The 23,775-nt window shown below is 46.2% G+C and overlaps 1 protein-coding gene across 8 annotated transcripts in view; it reads left to right on the forward strand.

The window, feature by feature from the left end:
• Positions 1–23,775, forward strand: part of Spats2l (spermatogenesis associated serine rich 2 like) — a 170,955-nt gene that overhangs the window by 71,288 nt on the left and 75,892 nt on the right. For 5 of the 8 annotated variants that reach the window (XM_085684154.2, XM_085684157.2, XM_048456106.3 and 2 more), the window contains one exon: positions 13,112–13,172. In XM_085684154.2, the coding sequence (XP_085540280.2) occupies positions 13,112–13,172 (61 nt within the window). The other 3 variants (XM_048456105.3, XM_048456104.3, XM_048456103.3) reach the window with 3 other exon arrangements.

Here is a 23,775-nt window from a genome sequence, read left to right on the forward strand (position 1 = left end):
TTTCCTCTTTCCCACGCCTTTTTGTAGCTAATTCGTCCTGTGCATTGTGCTCGATACTCTGGCTAAGAGACAGGTGAGCCAAATCTGTAAGACGTAGGCTCCTGAAGAGGAATTCATTCCACCTATTTCTGCCTTATGTGTGAATCGCTTTATTATTTACTAATTTCCCGTTAAGCCGTAACTCAGGTGACAGACTTATTTCTAGTACTATTAGAAACGGGAAGACATTTTGTTAAGGCTTTAACCATGGCCTCTTGAATCTTGAGCGTTCAAAAGGGAGCAGAATGAGCTTTTATTATCTGGGTAGTAGCGAGACAGCCAGATCCCATGCATTCTTGTGTCCACCGTGATACAATGACTTGAAATCAGAGGAGTTAGTGATTTCCAGATGGCTCCCTCCTTAGCTCGCCGTCTTTACTCGGACTTTGCTCTGTCTACTTAACTGTTTACTGTTCTCTAAAGATAGAGCCTTAAAGGAGAGCTAGGTCACGAACGTGATGTTGGCACCTGGTAGCCATGAAACCAAAACCCACAACGGGTGTGGTGTTTGGCAAGCGGGATTGCTGTAGTGAACTCGCTCCAGCCGGTGCTGGGCCTTTAAAACGCGGGGAATCTAGACATTCACAGCCTACAAGCATGGGGCAATCACCCCTTGTCTGGGACTTCCAGCCCCTCTCTGGGGTTGCCCTCCTGGGTCCTGAATCAGGCAGCAGCCTCGGTGGGAGGAGGAAAGGGTGAAGCTGCACAAGGGACATCTGCAGCCAGAAGGCTGAGCTTTGAGAGTTAGCGCCATCCTCGGCTTGGTGCGTGAGCCTCAGGTTCTCATCTGTCCAAAGAGGATGGCAGGAAATGGGGCCCGTGGGGCCCCAGAATCTATTCATATTCTTTTATAGTATTTGTATGAGACTTGCTGTGTATCAGGCATTCTCGTCATCGCTTTACAAATATGAAATTCATTCCAGTTGCTTGTACCTCCCAGTGGGGTATCTGCTGTTATTATCGTCTCCGCTGTGCTAATGAGAGAACGGGTGCCTAGGGCATCGGCTGACCTGCTCACCTCCCGAATCAGTCAGAGGCAGAGCTGGCTTTCAGCTGTGGTGGAGCATCATTGCGTGTTTGTACTGTAAGGCTCTGCCGAGCAGGAAAGAGGCGTGGCTCCTCTCGAGAGTGATAGCAGAGACCCTCGGGTCGGGAGACTTTCTGGGCCCACCGCTTGTGTGTGGGTAACTGAGTGGGTGTTTAATGCTGGGGTCAAGTGAGGCCCATCGGAAAGACAGAGTTCAAGGCTGACTGAGTGACACATTTTAGTTGTCTAAAAAAATAAAATTAAACTGGCAAATAGGTAAATAGATCAGACAAATTTGTCAGTAGAAATGGGTCTGAGAAGTAACAAGCCCTTCTACATTCTGCCTCCAAATGGTCGCCCCAACCCACGCTCCTTCCACTAGCCTTTCGCAAACTGAATAGCCGCCTCCTTTTGGTAGGACTCTGCCCCGACTGTGTGTTATCGTGGAATGCTAAGTTAGCTAACAGATGTTTCCACTTGGGTCTGAAGCCAGATACAGGGTTTAGAAATGATTGCTTCTGGGTCCAGTGCCGGAACTGTTGGCTCATTGTTGACCATGCTGGCCCTGATATCGCTGGGAAGGTGGGAAGCCCTTAGCAGACAGCCATACCCAGAACTGCCCTTTGGAACCATGACTGCCACCCCAGCCCGTGTGGCTTCCCAGCCTCTGCACAGTCAGGTAAAGGTTGCAGGTTCATCTCTATGGATCCTCTTCCCTAGGGATGAGAAGGAGAAAGAGCTGGCGTTTGCTAGCGCGGGCATGAAGACACAGACGCTGGGCGTCTCCTCTCAGTCCTGGGTGGTTGCGGCCACCAGCCCACTGTGGATTGATTACTCAGCCACACCCCAGATCCTGCCACTACTCCAGTTCCTGGCTCTGCTTGCGTCACAGTTGCAAACAGTAAACGAAAGTCGATAAAGGTGGCCCGTGGAGGAACAGAATTGGCCATTTGGCGCCTAAGGAAGCCAGTAGCTGGGAACGAGGCCCTGACAGCCCGAAGCCAAGCACCAAGACAGCTGGAGAGTGAGTCAGGATCGGATGGTTGGGACAACTTAGGAAGGACAGTGGCCTGGTGGGTGGATGGGGAAAGGAGGGCAGGACCAGGGGGCACTGGTTGGTTCTGAGAGTCAAACTCCTTGATTCCGCCACTGGCAGTGACATTCCAAGGGCGCTTGGGATGGACCTCTGCTGCTGTGAGAAACGCATTAGAGATTTAGTAAGAAAAGTCTGACTTCGTGAACAAGGACCGTAGTACCTGGGTTGGCCTAGAGGTTGTGAAGCTGGAATGTGCTCTGAATAGCCAGTGGTTCCTGGTCTGGGCGTTTGCTCGGTGGTAACTGAGCCAGCCTTCCTGAATTAGCTGTGTTCCCGTAGGTTTGTTCGCTGGCTTTCGTGAGGGCCCTCTTTACTGGTCCAGAATTCTGTTTCCTTTGGGGGCAGTCATACCATCTTCTGGAAAAGATACTGTGAAAAGTTAAAGTCACTCAGCCTTGCCACTTCTACCAATAAATGACAAACCTGTGGCAGGACTCTGGGTGGAGCTCGCCCATTGGTGCAGACCGAATCCCACAGCCCAGCCGTTCCTTGCAGAACCTTGATCCTATGGCTTCCAGCTCCATTGTCTTCTCCTGCTTTCATGTCCGGGCCTTGTGTGGACACATGTGGTTTTGGGTTTGTTTTTTTTTAATCGCTGATCTGTGAGCTCTTTGCAGGAGAGCTTTGGAACTAGAGATTCAAGTTCCTAATTTAACTCAGCTGTTTGCTGGCTGTGGGACTTGTGCGTGTGCTTTGTGCATGTGCCTTGTGCATGTGACTTGTGTGTGTGCCCTGTGTGTGTGCCTTGTGTGTGCCTTGTGCGTGTGACTTGTGTGTGTGCCCTGTGTGTGTGCCTTGTGTGTGACTTGTGTGTGTGCCCTGTGTGTGTGCCTTGTGTGTGCCTTGTGTGTGTGACTTGTGTGTGTGCCCTGTGTGTGTGCCTTGTGTGTGCCTTATACGTGTGCCTGTGTGTGTGCCTTGTGTGTGTGCCTTATACGTGTGCCTTGTGTGTGTGCCTTGCCTCCCTGTACTGTCAGCTCATTTTCTGCAAGAGGTGGTTGACAAGAACCCAGGTTTGTCTCGCGTAAGGCCGACTGTGAGGCTATAATGAATGAATGCCTGGAAATGCATGGAAAGTTCTTAGAGAAGCCCTGGGTACAATGTAAAGAGCCACTGAGGGCTGTGGTCAACTATTCCCAGCATTCTCCGTGGACCTGGTACAGTTGGTATTAAATGTTCAGAGAATAAAGGGCAACTTGGTCCTTGCAGAGGGGATCACCCCCAGGGAGCTATGGATGGAGGGGAGGAGAGCATACTGTTTCTCTTTTAGCGTTTGAGGGGAGTTCGTGGTAAGAATTTTTGGGCTCTGGGGGGTAAAGAGTTAGGTAATGCTCTTGTCTTAAGCCTTCTGGGACTTGGGATTTGTCCTGTGGGCAATTGGAAGGAAGGGAAAGAGAGCCTGGGTGATCTACATGGCCACAAACTCCTGTGGTGTGCCTGGAGGGGGAGGGTCTTCTGGGGCCCTTCTTTGCTTCCCACAACACCGGCCTTTGTAGAGACAGCCTTGGGGGGGGGGGGGGATGAGTCCATTTTGAAGACTTGAATCTATGTCGTTACCTCTCAAAAGAACCGAGTGTAATTGAACTGTTGAAACAAGTGGCTACTTGTACAAGGTCCAGGTCACCCTACATCTCTATGGAAACACGTGTTTGTTTTAAAAAACCTAGCCATCCAAAGTGGGTTTTTTTTTTTTAAATCAGGTCGCTTTCGGAGATAAGCATTGTATTTATATTCTCCAGCCGTCGAAGACCTGTGGAACCAAATGATTTTAAATTAAGTAGAAAAACCATGCCACAGACGAATGTTAATAGAGCCTGCCACACGTCCCTCCTCCCCCTCCCCCCTCCCCAGTCTGTGCTTGCCCCCGCCCAGATCACCCCATTTATTCCCACTGTCCTCTGCTCTCTTTAGCTCCCAACTTACGCTCAGCCAGGAAGGGAAATGTGTTGGCACTTTATGAAAAAAAAACAAAACAGTTAATCTTCAGTCATAACCATCCATCCACTGGTGCTGTTAGTAAAAGGGAAAATTCAAACAGGACCTGAGCTGCAGCCTGTGCACTAAGTGCTTGCCCTGCCCTGTCTCCCCACTGTGTGTGCATGCGAGGTGCTCAGAGCCACAGGACCCTGCCCCCCCCCCCCCCCCCCCCGCCTCAGCACCTGCCTGGGGGTGAAAATGGCCTGGAACTCACTCAGCTCTCAGTCAGCACATCCTGCCCTAGATCCGCTCAAGTGATAGTCTAAGTGATTGGAAGCTTTTATCTGCCTCGGAAAGCAAGCCTTTTCAAATAAGTATTGACTGTTAATGACCTGTTTAAATAAAACATTCAATTTCCCTTTATTCCCCCCAACAAAGAATTTAGTCGGCAGAGACATTTCTAAAGGAAAGGCTAGCCCTGCCTTTCAAAAGAGGCTGAGCCAAAGCTTTTAAATGTGAACAATTTTTTTCCCTGACATTTGCCCTTAAAATGCTATTCAGTGAAGTTGTGCTCACAGTGGGTTCCGCACATTGAAGTGTCTTTGAATAAAAATGCAACCTTGAGATTTTTTTTTCCTCCAAATTAAAAAATGCCCAACTAAGTAGTGCCCTACGAAATTCATATTTCTGTCACCATGCTGTCTCGTTGTTTATATATCCTCCTTCTTAACAATTAGAGAGACTTTCCTCTGAGGGCTAGGTTAGTTACCACACAAGACCTTTGATTAAAGAGTGAGAATTAAAAAAGAGAAGACTCCGTGGAATGTAAATCTGAGATCTCAATAATAACAGGCGAAGGAGAGCGGGCCCAGAAAACCTGACGGAAGTCCAGGCAGCAGCCACCGTTCTGGGTAGTAAATTTAGAGAAAGTCTCGTTTATACAGAATAAGCCTTTTACTCCTCAGTTGACATGTGCCCCCCCCCCCCACTGTGCACAAAGACTAGCCGGTGAATCTCTGAACTCGGTTAAAGGTGATCTAGATAGAACAGTAGCCGACTACATCAAGCTCAGCACCCACTCGCTCTGTGTTTTAAGGTGAGCGTTCAGCCCCCTGCCACTCTAAGAGCCCCTGCCAACTCAAAGGACCTTAAAGGTCACTGAATATGTCCACCTTTTCTCCGCCCTTGGAGACCTGAGGCTCGCGTGACAGAGCTACCTGAGGCCATCAGGAAGGCTGGCAGGCACCCTTTAGAAACCACACCACATGGCAGCTTTTCCCAGCTCCCCTGTCCGTGCCTGCTGTCGGGCTTCCTATCCACCACACACCGGTCCGGGATGACCGATGCTGGGAAGAGAAAGAAAGAAGTCAGTCTGTGACCCTTACACCTTCTTTCCAAAGTAACTGCATACCCTGAACTAAGTCACAACGCAGTCATTGAGATGCCCCTATCCCGGGAGACTGGTGGTCACTGTGTCATGTCTCCAGCTTCCTGTACGCAGGATCTGAGACCGCCGTCCGAAAGTGTCTCCGTTCATACATGATCACTGCGTGTTCCGGGCTGTGCCAAGGTCAGGCGTGTAGACACTTTAATTGCTGTAGAACAAGGACACGGATGATAAACCCTTGCATGCCATGCAGACCCAGAGCGGCATCTACATCACACAGATGCCGCCTACACCCATTTGATGTGGCTCTGCACGCTTTCAGCCGAGGCAGGACATTGGAGAACCATCAATGGACTTTCTTGCCCTGTGCTTGACTCTGCAGCTTGTGGGCTCTGCCTGTGTACATCGTATACCTGCCTGGAGGGCCAAAGGCTGGACCCTGAGGACTGTATTCTTCCTACAGTTCAAAGTCCAGGAACACCGTGATAATGGCCAGGGGCTGTGTCAGCAGGCCTGGGTTTGAGCCTTGGTCATGTGGCTTCTTGCCGACTCTTGACTTATTAGTCTCTTTGTGCTCATTGGTCACAAGGAGAAAGCAGAAGGTTATAATTTGCATCCCAGAGGCAAGAGGGGGTGAAATGAAAAGCAACCAAGCCAAACTACGTGTATCCAAGGCGAGTGCCTGGCATGCTCTCCGTGAATAATGTTAGCAAAAGAACCGCTCTTTACTATGTAGAAAAGTAACTACCAGTTATCCATGTAGACTTCTGTAGGGCCCCAGCTACTGTGTGTTGGGTTGGCATCAAGGAAAACACTCTCTTTATGTCTGAGGACGGAGATCTAGTCTAAGATTAGTGAGTGGACTCTCACCTTGAGTCTGGTTGAAATCCTGATTACCATGTTCCTCTGCGCCCAGCATGGCATATGACAGGCTATTTGAATTTCTAACAAGTTCCCAGTGGTGCTGAGGATGTTCCCCTGGGAACCACTCTCCAAGAACGGCTGCATTGGTCCAGCACTTTGCAGGAGAAACAGAATGTGTGCCCACAGACACTAGTTAGAATTCTGTGGTAGACACATTAATAATAATAATAATAATAATAAATAATAATAATAAAAGAAATGGATGGAAAATGGACCAAAATGGATAATATACTTTGTTTAACTTAATCTATGAAGCACAATGATTTCAGCATCCAGTCAGTATAAAAATATGAATGAGAGAGTTTGTACTCTTGTTGTGCTAAGTCTGTAAAATCTAGGAACTATGTTGCAGTTCCAGCACTTTCCGACCCAGACCGGCTGTGTAGGAGGGTGACCCGGAGAGTGGCTGTCACTAATCACTACCCAGGTTTCCCGGGGCCTCACACACTTCCCTTTGGCAAACACGGCAGAGGAGCTTCTGGTTATCAGCCAAGAGATCAGAAGGGTCCCTGCCCTGCACCAGGATGCAGTCAGGACATTTGCTGTCTGCCCCTACGGCTCACAGAAGATGACTTCACTATTCTGATAATGAGCCCAGACCCACAGTCTGGTTATGATGTTTCTACAAATCGTGGGAAGCCGCCCCTAAACGATTCGGCAGAAATCGCTAAGTGCTTCTTCTTCAGTTTCTCTCCTGGCCTGCTTCTGGTTTCCCAAGTCCAGTTCGGGCAGTGTGACGTCATGCCTGAGAACAGGAAAGCGAATCTCAGAGCCATGGTAGGTTTCAGAGAAACAAAAGTGAAAATGTCACCGCCTCCCCGGAGAGCCAGGGAAATGCTGAGAAGACGTCAGGCGGCCGGGCCCAGGCCTCTCTTGGAAGTTTTCCTGTTGCCATGACTGCGGGAGGAACACAAATATTTGAACTTGGAGCTGGTAATTGATCACGTTGACACACACATTAAACCTCATTGTATTATGTCAATTGGAAATGCTGAGGCAGATCTATTTGCCAGAATTCCTACTATTCGGGCTTATTTCTCATAAAAATGTTTACTTTTGTTTGGAAGCTAGTAGGTTTTCAGAAGGGCATTAATGCCGCTGCTCGGCAAGGCCTTCAGCCTGATAGAACTCTGGGGCTGAAGTGCTTGGCATTAACCGTATTTATGTTTTATTAATTTCACTCTGGAGGAGCATAGAGATAATATATTAAAATGGTGAATTCTTTTCTTTGTGATTGATGTCTTTGCCTGATAAGTTGTTTTACAACTCCTTGGTCTTTATTTTTGCCTAGGGTATACAGTAAAACATGGTACCTAGACATATTTCTAATGCTGTTACTGACATCTAAGTTATTGTTTTAAGAAAAAAATCTTAAGCCATTAACTAAGCTTTGGAAATGTTGCATGAAAACCAGCGTTTATGTCTCTGGGCATCTTAGCTGCACTGGCTGACAGGTTGACAGTGAGCATATCTCCATAGACTAGAGTGTGCACGTCCTGGATACATACAGTGTGTATATCCTGGATACATACAGTGTGTATGTCCTGGATACATACAGTGTGCATGTCCTGGATACATAGTGTGTATGTCCTGGATACATACAGTGTGTATGTCCTGGATATATACAGTGTGCATGTCCTGTATACATAGTGTGTTTGTCCTGGATACATACAGTGTGCATGTCCTGTATACATAGTGTGTATGTCCTGGATACATACAGTGTGCACGTCCTAGATACATACAGTGTGTATGTCCTGGGTACATACAGTGTGCATGTCCTGGATACATAGTGTGTATGTCCTGGATACATACAGTGTGTATGTCCTGGATATATACAGTGTGCATGTCCTGTATACATAGTGTGTTTGTCCTGGATACATACAGTGTGCATGTCCTGGATACATAGTGTGTATGTCCTGGATACATACAGTGTGCACGTCCTGGATACATACAGTGTGTATGTCCTAGATACATAGTGTGTATGTCCTGGATACATACAGTGTGCATGTCCTGGATACATAGTGTGTATGTCCTGGATACATACAGTGTGCATGTCCTGGATACATAGTGTGTATGTCCTGGATACATACAGTGTGTATGTCCTGGATATATACAGTGTGCATGTCCTGTATACATAGTGTGTTTGTCCTGGATACATACAGTGTGTGTGTCCTGGATACATAGTGTGTATGTCCTGGATACATACAGTGTGCATGTCCTGTATACATAGTGTGTTTGTCCTGGATACATACAGTGTGCATGTCCTGGATACATAGTGTGTATGTCCTGGATACATACAGTGTGCATGTCCTGTATACATAGTGTGTTTGTCCTGGATACATACAGTGTGTGTGTCCTGGATACATACAGTGTGTGTGTCCTGGATACATTCAGTGTGTGTGTCCTGGATACATACAGTGTGTGTGTCCTGGATACATACAGTGTGTATGTCCTGAATACATACAGTGTGTATGTCCTGGATACATTCAGTGTGTACGTCCTAGATACATACGGTGTGTATGTCCTAGATACATACGGTGTGTATGTCCTGGATACATACGTTGTGTATGTCCTTGATACATGCAGTGTGTATGTCCTAGAATGCTGATATTCAGGAAGCATCATAGACAGCTGTATTGTTGTGTAAACATCATGGGGTATATGTACATAATTCTACACTGTGCAACCTCTTTCACACACAGGCTATGTGTCGTGTGCCCACCTCTGTGCGTTCACTACAAAGCCTGCCTACCGTGAGGCCCCAGTAACTAGTCTATTCCACAAATATCTTCAAGTGCTAATAAGAATTAGAACCTGGTTTTGTTTTGCTCCTCCCAGAAGTCAGAGCTCTCCCTGCCTTGTAGACTTGACAGTCTTGAAGTCAACAAGAACAAGGGATGAAGAGTGTGTCTTACGAGCCCTAGTGTGCTACCGGGTGTGATAACCAAGCATGGGTTGGAGGATTTGTCTCTCAACAACAGAGTGTCCGGGGATGCCAGCATCGGGGGCTTCTGTCTACAGCTTGCAGGGCTACGGCTTTGCACAGTTGGATCCTGGGCTTGTTGTATGGGAGGAGGGAAAAATGTGCTCCTTGGAGGACACATTCCTTCACTACCTAGACTCAACAAGATTGAGATTAGGTGGGACTGGCTGCTCAGATGCAGTCCCTAGCAGGAAACAGAGTCTCAACAGCTGAGGGCCACAGCACAGTCTCGTCCTCATGGGACAAGAATGAGGCAAAGGTGTGCTTCCGAACAGCCAGGCAGGACCAATGCCAGCCAGAAGGGGCAAACACTCATGAACACCCGGAAGCTGCATTTCTCCCTCACCCGCCCACAGTGCCCCAGCACCTGTTCCTACCAGTAGAACCCAATGTCATATCTAGCGACTTAACTCATAATTTCTAAAGGCAAATTAATTTTTTGTCTTTTTAGATTAAGGCCCTTCACTTAGTTTCCATAATTGGCACTATGGGCAATTTCCCAACCTTCTAATGTATACCAACCAGCAAAAAAAGAACATGGATTAGAAGGGACACTGGAATCTACCCAGAAAGAAGAGCCTATAGGGGCAGCCTTCCTTATGGGAAAAAAATAGAGATCAGCTCCTACGATTCCTCCTATCTTCACATCTGAGAAGCCTACGTGGCCCCATCCTGCATTTGTAGCTAGCATTTCCTTTCACGGAAAAATAATGTCATGATTAACTGGTCCTTAAGAAGGGCCTTTGTTGAATTGCACTGGGAGGTCAGTGAACAGAGAAATTGCCAAGAAGATAGGAGTGTGTGTGTGTGTGTGTGTGTGTGACAGAGAGAGAGAAAGAGAGAGAGAGAGAGAGAGAGAGAGAGAGAGAGAGAGAGAGAGAGAGAGAGAAAGTACACACTTTGTCTTGTGAACATAGCTTACCATTAGCGATGACATTTTCTCAGAACTTGGAAACACCTGATAACTGGGATTTCTCCCGGATTCCTCTGTGGGTTCTGACTCTTCACTTTTAGACAAAGCTGTAAATCTAGCCTTTAAAGCTCAAATGCAAAACGAGAACAAAGCAAAACCTCTTCCGCCTGGTTTCATGCGTCTGTAATGGGAAAACTGGTTGTGTCCAGAAAACTCAGCTAGCGGAGCTCTCACTGGCTTATGTGTGTACATCTTGATATCCCTTCTGTATATACACAGTCACACACCCGCCTAGAAAGCCATATAATTGGTGGGTGCTTATGTAAGGCCAGAATCAGACCACCAAGCAGAAGTCTTCCAAGTGCCGTCTTTGTGAACGTGTTTGCAGAGTGTTGACAAAGGTTTCACTTTCCATGGCTGTGATCGGAAAAGCCTTGCGCTCCTTCCCTGTCCGTTGTCAGAGACAATCAGAGAATAATCTTTTCCTAGGATCATTCAAGGTTGGAGTAATTCAGAATGAAGCGGAGGTATGGTTTGCCAGCGAGTATATTTGCTACCTCCCTTATGCCAGATTTGGAGACATAGCATTTACCAACTGAATGAAGGGAGAGGTGTTTGCAGTGGGGTGTGGCTGTCTGTCTGTGCGGAGCTTGTTCCCGAGAACCGCCTTCCTGGGAATGAGTGTGCAGGGCCTCTGGCTAGCACGCCCAAGTGCACATGTCAGTTGGCAGCGCTCTTTGGAGAGTTCTAAAAATAAAATCTGATTGTTTCCAGTATTTAATAATTCTCTATTTGAGACTAATTGAGATGAAAACTGAGTCTACATTGGATACTGTCAAGCTTTCATCCCAAAACTGGCGAAAGGTATGAAATCAAAATTTATAGTTTACTTAAGACCTAGGTTTAAGCCGGGTGGTGGTGGCTCATGCCTTTAATCCCAGCACTCAGGAGGCAGAGGCAGGTAGATCTTTGAGATTGAGGCCAACCTGGTCTACAAGAGAGAGTTCCAGGATAGGCTCCAAAGCTACAGAGAAGCCCTGTCTTGAAAAACAAAAACAAACAAATCCAAAACCAAAAAAAAAGACCTAGGTTTAAAAGAAAGTAGAAGAAATCAAACAATTTTCTTGCAAGCAGCGTCTTCCACGTGTCTTCTCTGGAGATGGGGCTACTTTATGTCAAAAGTCAGAAAGAACATAAGAAAGCATTTCGTGATTCTTGACTGAGAAAAAGTGGTGCGTGTGCAAATTGGTCCTCTGTCTTCAGAGTGGCCAACTGCTAACTTCCGGGCCAAGCTGTCAGGTGTTTCAGTAATGTATTCTCTGTCTCCCCACCCCAAAAAAAATCAAAATGATTAAAGACTTAAAATACACTTCCGGGATGGAGAAATGGCTCAGCGGTTAAGAGCACTGACTGCTTTTCCAGGGGTCCTGAGTTCAATTCCCGGCAACCACATGGTGGCTCACAACCATCTGTAATGAGATCCGATGTTCTCTTCTGGTGTGCAGGAAAACCTGCTGTATATAACCAATAAATAAGTCTTTAAAAAAAAGATACACTTTCAATCATAGCAGTCAGCGATTTTTTGCCAGATAGGAGAAAGAAAAATGCCACAGCTTGATGTGAGGAACACAGATCTCAGAGTGGGGCTGCTTCAGAGACAGTCGTGGTGGCATCCTGGAGTTAGGAGTAGGAAGATAATGAGCCGCGTCCAGGGTCTATCGAGACTGGAGATGACCCACTCACGGTCCTCAAAGGATGTGCCAAGAGCACCCATGTGCCCCGGAAGCTGTTAGTGCATTCTAAGTGTGCCGACGGAGAGCAAATGAGGGAGGTGGCGGCTGTAGCTGGAGTGGCCAGGAGAGCCACTTCTTCAGGAAGGAGAAACTTGAGCTAAGATGAATTTGGTAGAAAAGAAACCACCATACTGAGGCGAGACCATTCCAGAGAGAGAAAAAAGAAGGAACATTGTTTCTTCTATTTAGTTACAGTCGTTTTCCCTGGCTCCTTCTGTAGTCCTCCCACCTGTGCTCAAAACACTTAACACGTGTGTGAGATCACCCAGGGCTGTTGACAACCTTGTGACAATGAGGCATGCTGCGAAAATGCTTATTTGAAACTGGCACCGGTTCAGTTTCTGACCACTTCCCATTTCTTTTTTTATGATAAGAAATGCAGTTTGGCTCATTTCCATCTGCCTGGGTGCTTTTCCACATCAACACAGCATCAATGAAAAGATTTTGCCTTGGCTTCCAGAGTTACCGCACCGTGCTTTGAGAACATGCCTGAATCAGATGGTGAACTAGGAAGGATTTCTGCCTTCCAGAGAAGTCCTCACGATCAGGACTGAATGGAATTGTTTGCTGTGTCCAAAGGAGCATGTCTTAGTTCCTTTTTCTTGCTGGACTAAGACACTGGACCAAAATAACCAACAGAAGAGAGAGTTTGTAGGGAACTCACTGTTTCAGAGGGTGAGCTTGTGACCATCATGGTGGGAAGCGTGGCAGCAAGTAGGCAGGCATGGTGCTGGAGCAGTAACTGAGAATTCACATCTGATACACAAGCTGGAGGAAAGAGAGAAAGAGCAACCTGGGAATGGCCTTGCCTTTTGAAATCTCAAAGCCCACTCCTAGTGACATACCTCTTTCAGCAAGGCCACACCTCCTAATCCTTCCTACACAGTTCCACCAACTGGGGACCAATCACTCCAATACAGAGCCTGTAGGGGGCCCATTCTCATTCAAAGCACAAGAGGATCTAAAAAGAGACACATTGGGAAGTCATCCATCATTCAAACATTAACCATTTCTTTTATCCCTTGTTTATAGGTCTAATCCCCCTAGAAGGAAGATGGCTGAGCTCAACACTCATGTGAACGTCAAGGAGAAGGTAAGGTCTTGCTGTGTGTTAGCTCTCAGGAACTGCAAACTCGATGCCATAACCCTTGCTGGGGAAACTTGATTAGAATGGAAGGAGGGGAAAAAGACTGGCAGAACTACATAGAACGTTTGTTGCATTGCTATACTATGTATCGGAAAGTTACATCCGTGGGCTGTGTGATCAGCACAGCACATTTATTTGCTCAGTTCTGACTGTGAGCTCCATGCTGCACAGCTGAGTCCCGTGGCTTAATTCATATAGAAGGGAAGCAAGCATCTAAGAGCTTACGTCTGACATGATCTCTCCAGCCATCCTGGGGTCCTTTTAGATGGCCTGTTAAGTGTCTTTCAACCCTGAGAGTTCATGACACTGAATCTCCTTCCCATCTTTATCATTTGTTCTAAACCCGTCACAGCCCTTCCCAGTCGGGAAGGCTTGCTTCACTTGGGTCATCATCATTTTCCTGGCATCTGAGTATTAATTAATACATTGTAGGATTGACTCCTAATAGCCCAGAATCCTCGGCCATTGAGATAAGGCTGCCCCATCTACGTCTTAGCAACAGAGACTATGAGACTCACGCACAGGAACCTCTGTCAGTCTCCACTCACGTCACATTCCCCAGAGTGACTCCACTGGACTGTCACTTCCTTAAGGGTTGGGATTTGTCCCTCGTCACTTTGTATTCACGCCGCCCTAAAAATATATCATGAAGCCTGGGAGGAGTGACATTTGCGAAGTCCTAGTGACTCTCTTCTTGACCTGATGCCAGTGATGTGGCCCCAGACACGCAGATGAGGCACCTGCTCCCATTGAGTGCCGTGGAGAAGCCAAAAGTAAATGCAAGAACATATAACTGAACACCATCGTTTCAGGCCAACAGCTTTGAGAAACACACAGTAGGGTGCTTTGGTGGGAAGGCGGGTGGGGAGGGGACTGCTTCACAGAAGGAGACCTTTGAGAGAAGGTCGCATTAGAACTGACAGAAAGTTGATGGGGAGGAAGCAACCACAGAAAGATCTGAGGGCAGAGAATCCTATGTAAAAAAGCAAAAGTAAGTGCATAAAACACAAGGAGTTGAGTGTGTTCGGAGACCAGAGAGCCAGTAGGGGCCTCAGGTGACAGGCAGAAGGGGTGGGAAGTAAGGCCAGGGGGCACCGCTTTGCCTGGGCCATGACAGAGCACAGCGAGTGGGCAGACCACCGTGGAGGCCTAAACGGGCTGATGTGTCCAGATGTGCACTGTGGAGGTTCAGCAGGAAGGTGCCATACTTGGCTTCAGTGTATTGCCTGGAAGGGGCTGTGAGTGCCCACATGAGAATGGTGGGTATTTGGCTACTGCTCTGCCGTAAACATCAAAATGCTGGCAGTGTTTTGGGAAAGGCTGATGTTTAAGTTGTAAATATTGTGACTCTACAAGACAATGAAAGTGGAACTCCTCTAACTCAATTAGTGGGTTCCTCCCTCCCGTGTCAAAAGTTAATAGCGTTCTCAACTCAGTCAAATAAACCATGAGGAACAAGAGACATTCTGATCATATGTAGTTCTACTTTGATTTATTTTAGTAGACTTGTTTCCTTCAGTTATTAGCTTCTGTGGCCTTTAATGATGGGTTTGTTTCTCAATCTGTCACACAAGGCAATGACATTTCCGTTCTGAAAATTAAGAATAATAAAAACAACGGTTAGATCTTAATTTATAAGTCTTCGTTGATTAGTGAACAGATCCTCAGTGCTTTAGATACAATATCTAGTCAGCCCATTGGGAAGGCGGAGACCAGGAAATTCCTGGAGTGTGCTAACCGGTCAGCCTCGCCAAATCTGTGAGCTCCGGGGCCCACTGAAAGGCCTTACTCAAAAATTAAGATGGATGGTTCTTGAGACATGACACTCAGGCTGACCACAGGCCTGCACACACACAGGCGTAGACACACATAATCACACATACACACTTGCACATACACACAAGAATAACAAGTAATGAGGAAATACATAATCTTTTCTGTTTTAGGAAAAGGCTTGACCTTGAAATGAGTCATTAGTGCATCTCTAGTGGATGGAAGGGATGGATTGAATACAAACAATTTTTGTTTTCATGCAGCTTTTTTTTGTTGTTTTTAGTTCAGAAAAGAAGCTAATAATGTTTAATATCCAGGATAAATAAATGTTGGAGGGAGGCCGCTTGTTGGTTTCTGGCCGCTGGGCTAGCTTAGGCCCAGAATAATCACATAGAAACTGTATTAATTAAATCACTGCTTGACCCATTAGCTCTAGCTTCTTACTGGCTAACTCTTACATATGAATTTAACCCATTTCTATTAATCTATGTATTGCCACATGGCAGTGGCTTACCGGCTAAACTTCTGGTGTCTTTCTCCAGTGGGGCTCCATAGCATCTCTCAGTCTCCGCCCTTCTTTCTCTCAGCATTCAGTTTAGTTTTCCCCGCCTAGCTGCCCTGCTAGAGGTCCAAAGCAGTTTCTTTATTCATTAACCAATCAAAGCAACACATAGACAGAAGGACCTCCCACATCAACTTGTGATAGATACTTATAACACTTATTTCAAAATAACTTTGTATTATTGGATGACAGCTACAAGGATTTAAACTGTATCTGTGGCTCAAACAGAAGTTCGATTTCCTTAATGTGGCGTGCATTTTCTTCAGGACCCGGTCCATCCTCTTCCTTCCTTTCCTCTACCACTGCCTCTGCACGCATGCCCTTCAGCCCACCATTGTGACCTTGAACATGCTTGCCTACAGGGCATTGCCAAGGCCACTTCCTGTGTGCCTGTGTGGTTCATCTCCTTGCCAAGCCTGAGCCTCCTTCCACTCTGGAACTCTGATTCGCTGCATCCTTCATCACAGCTTGCTTAAATATCATGTGGGCTTAGGTGCCTGTCTCCCTGCGTCAAGACCGACGGTTTCTTGGGAGCAGGGTGTGGGTCTTACCTTCTTGGATTTGACCCATGGTTAGCCCCTTGGTTAGAGATGGATAAATGAATGGGTAGCGGATGAGTGAACACAAGTATTTGAATAGTTAAGGTCTTTGGAGAGTTGATGAAACCTCGTTTATGAAATTTTATCAAATCTCAAGGCTTCTTGAAAAATGGAATGTAGGTTAATGGAAATGTCATCTCATTTTCGTACCCGTTGCTATTAGAGCACGTTTTAAATTGCTCCTGGAAACGGGAGCTTGGTTGAGCTGTTTGGGCTGATGGCGTGGACTTCAGAAGATGGTGAATAAGAGTCAGGATAACTAGTGAGCTTGCTCAGTGAGCAGCTGCTCATGGAACAGATCCCCAAAGCAAACTTGATTGAAGAGGGGCAGCCGAAGATAGTATCTAGGCAACCCGGGATCTTACCGTTGGGGATAGCTCACTGTTTACAGGTATTTTCTCATCTTTTTTACCTTGTTAAAGATATGTTTTTCTTATTTTTAATTAAATGCAGGCATATGTGTGTCCGCGTGTGGGCGGGGTGTGTGTTCATGAGTTTATAAATTATTTGTCTTTAAGACAAAGTTCAACCCTGGAAACTCCGTGGATAAGTTAGTTGAGAGCTACTGTTGGGCTGATTCCTACTTCAGATACTTAGTTATCAAGTAATACTGATTTACAGAGTTTTAAATGAAGGACAATGATAAGTGGTATAGAAAAAAATAGGATTTTTGTCAGGGTTTTTTTGATATATTATCAGTTATCTTCAATTTAGTAAGAAAATTATTGATGAAAAGTAAAGGGGATCCTTGCTTATAAAACAGAGCAGGCGTGTTCCTAGTGTCCAGGTATGGTGTAGTAAGCCATTCCCGTGATTCCTGAGCCACCATAGGGGACTTCGTACCCTTGGGAGTGACCTCAATAAGGACGGCTATAGGGAAGCATATGTCTAGAAGGCAGGAGTTATCATTTCCCCAATGAGGAGTTGAATGGCCTGTAACAAACACTGAGCAACACACACACACACACACACACACACACACACACACACACACACACACAAGAATCTATGCTCCAGGGGAAGCCTTAATTTTATAATCTGTCATGAGAGTTGAATTTAGCCCAACCCTTGGATCAGCTCGCAAGAACACCCACTCCGTAGCTCTCAGATTCCACGGTGGGGCCCGCTCTTGTCATCATTTTCTCATAGGAGGCGGTCATTAAATTTCCCTTTCAGAGACAGGAGAAACACTGACAACAGTTATTGCCTAATGCGTCCATACAGAACCGCTGTTATTGTTGCTTGGCAACTAGAGGAGGCCTGACAAGGCGTCTAAAGGAACGCAGTGAATAGATGGAAAAGTCAGCATCACTTTCAGGGGATCAGAAGGAATTTACTACCACGGGATTAGTATCACATTGCTTTGTCCAAGCTACATGACCGGAACGCACAAGGTCTCTTCTGTTTCTCCCGCCCCCTCTTCTCTTCTAGCCTTTCACGGTCGACCCTTTGATACGACGGCTGAGGGCTGGATGTGTAGGAGACAGATGGTTAATGCTAAAGAATGTAAGAGCATGTCAAAAACGAAATCATTTGGCAGCAGGGGAAAGTAACCTTGGTTGGCAATCCCTTGGAATGGATAGGGGTTTCTCCCCCATTCTAATTATCTCCCACAGTGACCCTCCATGTTAAATTATCCAGTTTTACAGATAAAAGATTGGTGCGGATACAGCAATGATCTCTTCTCTTCTGACCTTGCACATTGAGCGTCCGTCGAGAGAGATCCATCGGGACATAGATCAGCAGATTCAGCACTTAGTAGTACATTCTTGTACGTTCCTGAAGCCGCTTTTTCTTTATTATGCCAGCAGATAAGACTTTTGAACTTGCTTGTGGACTTAGTAATGCTATAGACCCTTACTCCGCTCCCAGCGTCTGTCCATCAAAATTTGGTTAAATAATTTAGTCGAGATTCTATGATGGTAATCGTAGGTAATTATGGGTAGGGACCGTTCGTAGGAAGGCAGGAGGTGGGGTGTGCCTCCGTAGGGTGGAGGTGCAGGGTAGGGCTTTTTAGTGGTAAATGTGAGCGAGTAGGCAGATGCAGTTAGGGACAACCTTTATGATATCTTTGAAAGGAGCGGGGAAAAGAGAAAAATCCAGCAGAAAAGATCTCCAGCTGATGGGGAGGTTCAGATCAAAGCTGCCAACTGGAAGACTCTATGTCCCTCACAGTGGAGGCTGACAGCATCTAGCGGGGCAATGCATGGGACCAGCCCAGCATGGCTGGGCTGTCAATCAAACTGTGCCTCCTACAATGGACTTCTCTAGACTCCACAGAACTCAACTGCATCAAAAAACTGTAAAAAGGAAATTGAGATATACGTAGCGCAATTTCTAATTGGTCTTAATAATAAAAGCCCGGAGTCAGATATTAGGGGATGAAGGCTGACAGATCAGAGAAGCAGAGCAGCCAGCCACTAGTTCTTACTTCTGTGAAATCTCCAGCCCAAATTGGGTGTCCTGTCTCTATAAGTCCTCAGACTGAATGCTTTGAGCTCCTGTCTCCTCCTGCCTCATAGTTCTCTCTCTGTCCAGCCATATCTCTTCCTGTCTGCACCCCCTAGTGCGGAGATTAAAGGTGTGTGACTCCCAAGTACTGGGATTAAAGGTGTGAGCCATCACCATCTGGTTCTGTTTCTCTTTGCAACTGGATCAATCTATTGCAGCCCAGGGTGTCCTTGAACTCACAGAGAGCCGTCTACCTCAGTCTCCTGAGTGCTGGGATTAAAGGTGAACAGGTGAGCACCACCACTGCCTGGCCTCTATGGCTAGCTACTGGCTAGCTCTGCACTCCGATCTTCGGGCAAGCTTTATTTGTTAGATCACAAACAAAATATCACCTCAGATATTTATTTTGGAATTTTATCATATGGGAAAAGCATGAGTTCTTTATTTTCCTGGGGGAAAAACAATAAAAGTTTTGGAACCACTGCTCTGAAATAATTAGCAAATTAAAATACAAACTCTTAAGGGGCTAGTGGGATAGGACAGTCGATGAAGCCAGAAGACGTGGGTTCAGTCCCCAGAACACACATTTAAAAGGCCAAGCACGGTAGTGTGTACATGTGTCCCATTGCTGGGAGGAAGTGACAGGTTGATCCCACATGCTCCCTGGCCAGCCAGCCTAGCCTACTTGTCTAACTCCAGGCCAGAGATAGACAACACCTAAGGAACAGTAATTAAATTTCCTCTGACCTCCTCACTCATGTGCAAGGGCGTGCGCGCACGCATGCACACACACATACACACATACTTCATGACCCAGAATTCCCTTGCCTTTGCACACAGGATGGTGCTACCACTGGTACGAGGGTCTTCTCAATTTCTAGAGTAAGCGATCATTTAATAACCTTTGCCCCAAACTCTGCTTCTAGCCACATTTAAAGTAAAAAGAGATCCAGTTCCTTCCACGGAAAAGTCTGGTGCTTTGCTACCTTGTGTCAGCTCTATTGGTACTATTGCCTTTTTGCCCCAGGTGAATTGATTCATTACCTGGAAGGGGCACCAGAACCCTCCCTCTAGTAGATCAACCTGCGGTCTCATGCACTGTAAAAGATAAAGACAGGGTGCTGGACCACAGAGGGAGTGCTGCCTCAGACTCCACGATAGCTCCTCTCTTTGGATATCGTGCACACACTTCCATTCCGTGGAAAATGCAGAAATATCATTAAACCACCTAAGCGTTCATTTGTGAACTCACTGGTCCACATTCCTCAGGTCTCTGTCTTTAGGACTCTTCAGTATTCCGCTTCTCCATCTTTGAAGGTAACTATTAGGAAAAGCTGTTGAAATAAATATCAATGCTCAATTATATAGCGATGAGGGTTTTTATTGTAACATGTCTAACGTAACAATGTCCCTCTTAGAATCTCAAACCTATGACATGGCGTAAGCTATGGGCACCATGTCTCTTGAGATTCACCTGTCTGGTAATAATCAAGCTGTCCTGTGGAGGGCCGGACCACATTCTCCATTGCTTCAAGGAACAAAGGTAGAGATTGACCTCTGTGACCCCAAGGTGTGGCGGTACACACCTTTAGTCCTGATGCCTGGGCGGCAGAGGCAGATTGACCTCTGTGACCTCAAGGCGTGGTAGTACACGCCTTTGGCCCCTATGCCTGGGAAGCAGAAACAGGCAGATCTCTGTGAGTTCAAGGTGATGTAGCACACGCCTTTAATCCCAGCACACGTGCTTGGTAACTCTCTACCACTGCGTCCCTGCCTACTCCCGAGGCATCATCTGGGATAATGGGCAGCGGACCAATCCAAGAGTGACACGTCAAAAGCGAGGACTGTTTCCTTTATAAGGGCTGGGTTCCCCTCATTCTGGGTCTCCGCCATGTAAGCTTATGCTCTCCCTCTCAAGACGCATAAAGCTTTACTACAAAAGAATCCTAAGTGTCCCGCGTCGTTCTTGCTGGCGAGGCCGAGCGCGGGGCACTGTCCCTTTCTCTCTTCCCGATGCCTACCTTCACGGTCCCTGGAAATCACCACAACATCCTCTGTTTTAAGAGTCTGATTATTTAATACCTCCTACAAGTGGAGCTGGGCCGCACGGGTCCCGTGATGGGCTCTTAGCATTAGCAGAGTGTCCTTAAAGTTTATCCATGCCGACATGTTGCTGCATATCAGAGTGTTTCCTTTTTATTAAGGCTGTATCACGCTTCACCAGAAGTCCTCTGTGTGTGTCTGTCATCCATTAGAGAGAGATTGGTCTTTCCTTTAAATACGTACAGCCCAAATGTAGCTTGGCTTATTGGACTGGAGGCAGTTTTAACTTTATTTTCTTCTTTACTGTCTTTAGAGGAAACCCAAACAAACAGACACTTGTAGGAAAAACAAGATCTGGTCAGTTAATTAATCATTTTGACTGATATTTTAAAACAGCGTGCCTTTTAAAAACTGACCCACCCTTGTTAATAAAAAGGAATTGTATTCCCAGTGTCCGTGGAGGTTTATGATCTGCTGCCCCTGCACCGCAGTGAAGAAATATCCAAAGCTAATATACTTTAGAGATTAAGTTAACTCTCGTCAGCTGCTATTGACCAAAGGGCAATTAGGGTTTTTTTTTATTCTAGTATTGATTAAAGGATTATAAGTGAATTACACCCTTTTTTTTATAATACTTCTTATCTGGGAAGTTTGGTGAATGAGAAAAAGATAGAACTGCATTGAGGGGGAAGGTAAACAGTTACCACTTTTTCCTTAAGTAGGGGAACCCGCAGAGAAAATGTGGAAAGAAAGTTCTGGATATTCTTTCAGGAACAGGATAAATCAAAAGTATCTTGCTTGTCTACTCTTGTTAACATACCCAAACCAAAACAACATGTGGACCTAGCACTGCTGCTTTTTCTTCAGTAATCAGTCTCAATACGGAATGCATCAGAGATACGGACAGAATATTTGCCTAAGCCCTAATGCCACCGTGTATGTGGCCAGCTGGACGGAAGCAGACTTTTAGTGGACCGAGGGGCTCACTGGCTCTAAAATTATCTACAAGTCTAATTGATCATTCTGGGGAAATTGGAGGGAAAAAAAAATCAAACACAGTGACTTTAAAAAAAAAAATAAAAAGCAACAGCCAAAAACCAACTCAGGCATACACTTAATACATGTTATCTAAACGGGTGAATTGAAGGGTTTGTTAGCCTGTTGTGTGTCTCAATGTAAATTAGAGGGACCGTTGCCATTAGCAACCATCATATACATGGCCCCTTGCTTTTGCTGTCCATACCCTTTCAGGCAGATTGTATTTGGCAACTATGGCTACAAAAGTATCTCCCGTATCAAGACCTAGAATCTCAAAAGGAGATAGGCTCTTTGCAGCAGGCTGACTTAGTGTAGTAACAAACAAGTTGCTTCCAAAGTGAGTGGATCCTGCTACTTAGTCATAGTTGGGGTGCCTGCATGGGGTGCTTGCATGGGGTATGGGCTTGCTCTGTAAACAGACTATTGTAAGGTTATCATGCTGTGAGAAAGACCAGCCAAGCCCATCGAGAGACCCCACGGAGCAATCTTCATGTTATACAAAGAGAACACACTGCCCAGCTAATGGTCTCACCCCACTGTCTTTCTGCATGTGTGGCCCAGGGAAAATTCATTCAACCAAACTCCTCCCATGTTGGAAGAGGCTGCTTGTTCTTCCTGGCCACCCAGTTAGCTTAGACCTGAAATAATCACACCGAAACTGTATTAATTAAAACACTGCTTGACCCATTAGCTCTAGCTTCTTATTAGCTAACTCTTACATATTAATTTAACCCATTTCTATTATTCTGTATGTCATCATGTGGCTGTGGCTTACTGGGTAAAATTCCCAGCTTCTGTCTCCCGTGGTGGCTCCATGGCATCTCTCTGTCTCTGCCCTTCTTTCTCCCGGCATTCAGCTTAGTTTTCCCCACCTAGCTAAGTTCTGCCCTGCTGTAGGTCCAAAACAGTTCCTTTATTCATTAATGGTAATCACAGCATACAGAGGGAAATCCCACATCACTCCCAAGCGCATCTCCACAGAGACAGTGAAAGTACCAGATCAGTTGTGCTCAGCGATCACTCAACAGTAGGTAGCTACGATACCTTCTTCAAGAGAGGGCTCACCTGAGCTGGACGTATGGTTAGCAGATAGAGCCTGGGGTCCGAGCCCCAGAACCACATAAACTGGGCATGGCGATATGCTACTGTAATCTGAACCCTTGGGAGGTAGAGACGGTGAGGGGGGATCGTAAATTCAGAGACATCCTTCACTACATAGTGAGTGAGGCCAGGCTCAGCTCCTTGAGACTAGGAGAGAAGGAAAAAGAGAGCGTACGTCTGCCTGCAACCGTTTTACTTTACAAAAGCTTTATCGTTGAAGTGATAGTGTTGCGTAAATAATGAGAGCTGTAGAAGAATTGTAGCATCCTCAAAATTACTTGAGAGGTGAGCCGTTATACCTACAAGGAGCCCGCTCCTGTACCACCATACTGTTTTTCCTGTTCCCTCCCCTTAGTAAGGAGAGTGAAGATGCTTTGCTGTCTGAGAACCAGAGAAACACTGAGGACTGAGATTGGTTTAAGAAGAGAGTGAAAGGGGAGAGATGGGGTGTTCCAAGTAGAACAACACAGGACACATGCTCAGAGGAAGGAGGACCACCCATGCTCCTTGGAGGCCAAGTATTAAAAGGGCTGGCATTTCAGAGACAAAGGCATGGGGCCAAACCTAACCTGTCACTTCCATTATATCTTAAATTCATGGTTCTCAATCCCAGGTGCTCATCAGAGCCTGGCGAAAACTTTCCTGCTAAGGTGGTCATCGCCTGAATTGCTTCCTGCATCCTGTTCCTTGCATCTGAACAGAAACCAGTCTGACAAGTAAGCTGTGAGCCCTTCTCCACACTGCTCAGATTGGTCCAAATTCTTGCCCAGGATTCTGTGTGAACATCCTTAACGGCCATTCATTTGATCTCCTGAGCTCACACACAAAGAAAACAGAATGACCTTAAATGTGCAAATATCATACTCTTCCCCTGAGTAAATCTTCAGAGGCGTTGCCTCAGAATCAGGCTCCAGGTTGGCAGATACGGGGCCTGGACCACTTTGGTTCCATGCCTTTGTTTCCGAAATTCCATCCTAACTTT

The sequence above is a fragment of the Myodes glareolus genome, chromosome 27 (assembly GCF_982192425.1).
Source record: "Myodes glareolus chromosome 27, mMyoGla1.1, whole genome shotgun sequence".
Lineage (NCBI taxonomy): Eukaryota > Metazoa > Chordata > Mammalia > Rodentia > Cricetidae > Myodes > Myodes glareolus.